The 6,608-nt window shown below is 38.3% G+C and overlaps 1 protein-coding gene across 1 annotated transcript; it reads left to right on the top strand.

The window, feature by feature from the left end:
- The first annotated feature begins 2,257 nt into the window (after positions 1-2,257).
- On the top strand, positions 2,258-6,256 carry LOC124124578 (short-chain collagen C4-like). Its single transcript, XM_046487779.2, has 3 exons — positions 2,258-2,357; positions 3,886-3,954; positions 5,768-6,256. The coding sequence occupies exons 1-3, from the start codon at positions 2,294-2,296 to the stop codon at positions 6,238-6,240; spliced, it is 606 nt and encodes a 201-aa protein (XP_046343735.1). The 5' UTR covers positions 2,258-2,293; the 3' UTR covers positions 6,241-6,256.
- The last annotated feature ends 352 nt before the right edge of the window (positions 6,257-6,608 follow it).

Genomic DNA, 6,608 nt, shown 5'->3' with positions numbered 1-6,608 from the left:
AAGTTGACGAGTATCTTGAAGGACATGGCCATTCAGTTTTGCGATTGCTGCCCTATCATTGCGATTTAAACCCAATAGAACTACATGTAATTTGGGGTATCATTAAATCGGATGTTGCCAGGCAAAATACAACATTCAAACTGCGGGATGTACAGAAACTGGTTCAACAATCAATAGACACCATCACGCAGGAAACGTGGCAAAAGTGTGTTGAGAAAGTTGGGAATGAAATAGAGAGACATTATTTTGATTATAGTGGATTGTACCATGCCACAATCAAGCCAGTGATCATCAGGGTAGACTCGGACAGCGGCGATAGCGATTCGGACAACAGCGACACCGATTCCGAATGCACTGTCACAGCTTCAGAAACTTGCAACAGTGACTCCGATTGAACACCCAAAACGGCTTTTGATATGACCCCCATATACGGTGCACATGCTTGTTCATTACCTGGCTGATCCATGAGCGACTGGTCCTCCCCGGTATGCGATGGCGAAAAATGTCAACAATTTGATGATCGTTTGTTAAACAATTTTTTATTCGGGGGGTCCAAAATTATGAGACAAACCATCAGAGTTGGTCTGTCCAATTCATGTCGCTGGGCACATTTTGGTTTTGTTGCAATTATTAGATTTTGAGTTAGTGAGCAATTCATCGGTCTCAGATGGAATCAAACGGACTGTAATTTATCTTCCCTTCTTGTGTTCTTTTTCTTTTTGCGTCACAATCGGAATCGGAATTTACTCTCGGACGGGCAAGTTCGGGAAAGTTGGCCTAGGTATATCAATAACCATCAAATAGGCAATTCCCTTCCACTGATTTACCCACATGAACTAGATATAAAGGAGACCAGTGAAACCACCTCATATGTTTCATATTTAGACCTATGCATAAAGATTCAGAGTTACAAAACACTCTTCACAAGACTGTATGACAAGAGGGATGACTTGTCTCATCAATGTTTGATCGTTATTCATATGCCCATAACAGTCGAAATCGTACATTCCACTCTGATTTTAACAGAGACTTCTTGTGGCTATGGAAAGGGACTTGTCTCTTTCACTAATATCTGTTAAGTATTCACGAGAGTGGCGTTGGGCCTAAAATAAACACCTACATTTTTTTATGATTTTTTTATGAGTGGCGGGACATTGCTTACCTTTTTTTCTCGAATCGCAATCACCCATTCGTTAATTAGATCTTTCATGTGTTCGAAGTATTGTAATAGACTGCATATAACACTCTTGTTTAGTACACATCCCTGTCTGCGTAAAACACCGCCAATAATTATGTACATGTATGTTTATGGACGCCCATGTCATACATGTTCATTCACTTGGATACTACACTCTGATTAGCTGGTATTTCGCACATTCAGAATATTTGGTTAAACTGTCACATAAGAAGACCGCTCCTTTCCGTTCTTGTGTTTAGTTTACCGTTAACAAAGACCATCTTCCAAAACATAACCATCTGTCTCCCGAAAACTGACAAAGGGTAATGTTAGCTGAATCAGCCAACATGTTTGCAAGAGTTTCCAAATATGCGGTCAGCTCAGTACCAAAAGGGTTCCAATGATACTTTAAGCTGATAAATTGTTCGGACTTTCATAATTAGTTATTTCAAGGTTTGTTATTGAGACATGGCACATAGAAAAAACCCAATAACATTTGATATTATTGTTGTATAGCATAACGTCGTAAGTGCAGTCGTAATTACACCCTAGCATGATGCGTGTCCTATCATCGTCTCATCTTATCTTCCGTTACTCATTCATCAGTGACTAAACAGAGATGATATCAACGTTTCGTCATGCATCAGTTAACCCTTAATGACATACACATCTATATTTAACATACAAAACAAATACGAATGACAGTGTTTTCCACATAATACAAAATGAATGACCAAACATTTAATACATGGTATGGATATTTTTGGAGGAATATACATAAGGTATTTAACCTTATCTCGTACGGGTTGGATAAAATACATGTTTATCTGATACAAGTGAGTGGGAATGAATTTTCGCCCTTTTCAGCTATATTCCAACAACATCACAGCAGGAAACACCCCATATGGGCTTTGCACGTGGCAGCTATTGGAGAAATACAACCTGTGCCTCCTATGACTAATGATTGATTCACACCCTACACGAGTGGGAGATTTATCTTTCAATCAACTGTAACGTTTGGTAACATTTGTTCTAAATTATGATGCAAGAGTAAGTGTTAGGTCCTGGTAGATGAGTATATATCTCTTCCCGCTCTACCTTCACTGTCGGTGTGGAATGAAGACAATGGCGATGCTGCATACAACGTTCATTCTCCTCCTCTGCGTGGAACTCGTCGCAGGTAACTATAGTTTCAATTTTCTCTACGAATTATCATAATTTGTGTGTTGAAGATGTTAACGTCTTAACCAGTTGTTGTATGCGGAATGTTATTTGCGGAAAGCGTGTGTTTCTTATACCTTCCATGTTTCCGTCTTGCAGTTCTCAACAAGAAACGTTGCACTCCCAACATTATTTATAAGAATAGACCTGTAATAGATCTGTTAACAAGTAGTACTCAGTTTTGAACAACTGAGGTCACAATTTAATTGTCGACCCACGTTTGAACTTGTTTTATAAATCAGACATGTTTTTAGTTGCGTTCGGAATCAAGGTACATAGTTTTAGTCACCCGTGCACTCTCTATGAAGTTGAACCCATGGGCTATTTGAGGGACATTTTGTCCGTTGTTGAACGCCACATTCAGCAATATTCCAATTATATGATGGCGGCCCGTAAAATATTGAGTGTGGACACACGATTCAACCACGATCAACGGCACATGGGTACGATGACACGCAATCAACAAAGTTGACCACTGACCACTCCATTCATTTAGTCGCCACTTACAACTTTCTGAGGTTGCCTAGACCCGGAAGTGCTGATCCTCTATCTGGGGGAGAAGGTTCTCCACTCCACAAAGTAGTAGCTCGTAAACACGTATTTGTGCTGTTTATGTTTAGTCTTTGATGGCGCGAAGGTATTCATTACTTGCCCGTGAAGAGATCACCCGTTTAATAAACATACCGCTGTATTACATCCCTTGGCTTATTCAACGATATTGTGTGTGGAGATGATAGATCTCTGAGAGGAGCTTATGCACACTCTATGACACCAGCAACCTTGTTGCTAGGCTGACGTCATATGGCATTGTTTCGCCGATGGATCTTGCAACAAAATTCAACAAATTGCGTCATTGGTGATTGTGATGTGATTGTAAACTTTGAGGTGCAAGGCCCCGTTCGACGAGGCGATCGTATTGTAGTGCAACGACAGTCGTTAGTCTAAGTTAAAATATGGGCGTTGCGATAACCTTAGCGCTACGATCATTTTGTGGAACGGGCGCCTGAATTCTAAAGGTGGGCTGTTATATGGTATTAAATTCATACGTTTCAACTTTTGACGTATTTGAAGTATTACTGTGTTAAACTCAGTTGGAATATGCCGTGGCTCGTGTAGGTGTCAGCCTATTCACACTCAACAGTATAATCCTAAAAACATTATAAATGGCAAGTAATAAATAAAATACTAAACTAGCTCCCGTGTAAAACCAATTTAATGAAACTCGTAAAATTTCATAAAATTGGTATTACACGGGAGCTCGTTTAGTATTCTGTATATATAAGATGGTGATTTCAATACATGATGATTGCTGATTGCTTTCAATTTATGACAATTATGTTGACGTCGGCTGTATTCAACCGTTTGCACTATCTCATTCGCGATGTGCTTTGAATAATACAGCAGAAAATACAAAAAAAGTATAACATATGCATGTCTCTCCCCACCATGTATTTATTTGTCTGTACTGGAATCTATGTTTTTTTCAGGTGGCGGAGCTGTGTTCACTCGGTGGGGAAAGACAACATGTCCGTCAGGAAATGATGTCATGTATAAAGGTAAAACAATTCGATAGATCCTTTTGCGGAGCGTCAAAAGGTAGTAAATAAGTTTTTATCCAAATGGGGTCATAAATGAGTTTGATTTTTCATGACATTTTAAAACTTGTCAGCGTGTCAGTTGAATCAAAGTAAACTTATTAAATGGTAGAAAAGGCCAATATCAAATATACTCCATTTCATGTATGAACAATTATGAATGTACTTTACACGAATTGTAATCGATCAATATTTATCCGTATATAAATAACATATACACATGTGTGTGTGGCTGCTTATACGAGCCCTGACTTATGATAGTTTCACAGTGTTAGCCAACTGAGATACCATGCCTCAAGTATGGTTCACTGAGATGCTTAAACTGCTGGTCAGTCCTTGTTTTATCCCATATTAAGCTCTTTTTATGAAGATGTCAAAGAGCATCAGAGAAAGCAGAATATAAAGTTGATTAAATGGCAATAAGATTACGCTACGTCAAACCATGCAGATTTGAAGAAAAACATCTGTGCCAAATCAATCCTGATCATCACACATAAATATGTGACACAGCTTAAAAATATATGCCATAGCAACCCAGCATGATGTTCCGGAAGCATATCCATACATGTAGTGTCAGCGAATACTATTCCCATTTGCTTACAAACGTACGTTGTACTTGGTTTAAATGATGTACGTTGCTGTGAGATTTAACATCAATTTATCCACATGAGATATCAACATACTTTGTACATGGTCTACACTCGCGGTAGAAAAGGACACGCATACCCTTTTTGCAAACATCAATGTTTTTCAGTTATCCATTAACATAATTTCACTACTATTCTGCCTTTTACACCCAATGGAATCTGTTTCTGTGAACAATCGAAATTGAGTATTCTCGGGCGTTGACGTTTTATATTTGTAAAACGGTAGCCTTTCAGATGAAAAATGATAAATAGAATTCACCTCTTGTCTTGCCAAAGACTCGGCAAATTAAATTTACTAAAGTACTCATGGAAATGAAAAAAAACAAAACTGTTTTGCTGGATTTAAAAATCGACACAAAGCATTATGTAGATGTAAATACGAAATAACAAAACAACTGGAAAAGTACTAGTTTGGATTTGCTAGTTTTATCTCAGTGCTCAATACAAAATGTACTTTACAGGAGGTAATTTGAGGCACTTTCAACATTCAAAAATAAAACTATGTCCAAATTGACATGGCAGAAACAGGCAAAAGGCATTATTCAAATAAGCCTGGAAAAGGGTTATCAAAACAACAATAAAAATAACAGCTATGTTTACGTACAAAATAATAATGACATGTAAGTTGTTGTTTGAGAAGGGAGTATGCTGCTTTTACGTTCTGATATTTTGACGATGATTCACTATCCCAAAATGACACTCACAAACCACTAACCACTGACAAATCTCATGCACGTGTGTTTCAAGCACCTGTTTTCACCTCTCGTCAAGGTGTCATATAGGTCATGGACATTCAACTTGATCTACTAACACCTGGTTATGCTGAGTTTCACAATAGTCTGTTTTGTTCATATTTTTACACACTTTTATGTGTAAAAAGACATAAAAACCTTTGATACGCTGTATTTGTGCCAAGGCCCAATTAGTACTAATTGAGTTGTTTGAATATGTATCTATTTTGTATATAAACTGCATTTATTTAAAATCTGAGATCGAAAAAACAGTTTTTTTTTCATTTCCGTGAGTACTTTAAGACTCGTCAATGCATTAAAATATTACTTGGTTTCCAAGCAACTATTTGATTTGACTAAAACACAAGTAAATGCTAGTCCCTTTCAATCTCCCAGGTTATGCAGGAGGAAGCCATTACCAGGCCAAGGGTGGACCAGGGACAACTCTGTGCCTTCCTGAATCACCGATCTACGCCAATCATTCTACCGCTGGTTCACGCAGTTATCTTTATGGAACTGAGTATCAACTTGAAGATCCCTCTCTTCCACTACGAAAAATGTTTCAACATGATGTCCCTTGCGTGGTGTGTCGCAGTCGTTGCATGAAGAGTGCTGTCATGGTCCCTGCGAGGAATGATTGCTTCCCTGAGTGGCATCTGGAATACAAGGGGTACCTCTTTGGAGGTTCCACTGAACACACAGCTTCAAGTGATTATGTGTGCGTAGATGGAGACCCAGAAACCATAAAGGGAGATGATCAAAACAAAAACGGACATCTCTTGTTCCTGGTCGAATCTACTTGTGGTGCTCTGCCTTGTCCACCATATGTAAATGGCTGGGAGATGACCTGTGCTGTCTGTACCAAATAAAACACTCCATATAGACCATACTGTCTGTCAGATATGTACATTAACTGTGTCTTACATACATCCGATAAACACATTCAGTTTTCATAAGACTTAAAATATCCATTTAAAACTGTGAAGATCCGAGGTAGAATAGGTCTTCAGCAACCCATGCTTGCCGTGACAGGCGATTTCAGCATGTCATCTAAATCAATCAATCAAATAATGGTTTATTGAATAAAATGCCATTGGCCCAGATACATGCAAGTTACATTGACTTGTCGTTATATTAACAAATACTGTAGTATACTGAGTATCAAGACAACTGCCGTAATATAAAATCACAATGAAAGAAACTTGAAGCTGTAAGTTATTTTTAAATAACAGTTTTC

Source organism: Haliotis rufescens, unplaced genomic scaffold (assembly GCF_023055435.1).
Source record: "Haliotis rufescens isolate VD_foot unplaced genomic scaffold, xgHalRufe1.0.p SCAF_56, whole genome shotgun sequence".
Lineage (NCBI taxonomy): Eukaryota > Metazoa > Mollusca > Gastropoda > Lepetellida > Haliotidae > Haliotis > Haliotis rufescens.
This window is presented reverse-complemented; position numbering and strand designations above follow the sequence as displayed.

What these genes read in the sequence shown, in the direction of transcription:
- LOC124124578 (XM_046487779.2), top strand. Translation starts at nt 2,294, where the DNA reads ATGAAGACAATGGCGATGCTGCATACAACGTTCATTCTCCTCCTCTGC. An exon ending in CTGCGTGGAACTCGTCGCAG is followed by an intron (nt 2,358 to 3,885) that starts GTAACTATAGTT and finishes TGTTTTTTTCAG; the next exon opens with GTGGCGGAGCTGTGTTCACT. An exon ending in AAATGATGTCATGTATAAAG is followed by an intron (nt 3,955 to 5,767) that starts GTAAAACAATTC and finishes TCAATCTCCCAG; the next exon opens with GTTATGCAGGAGGAAGCCAT.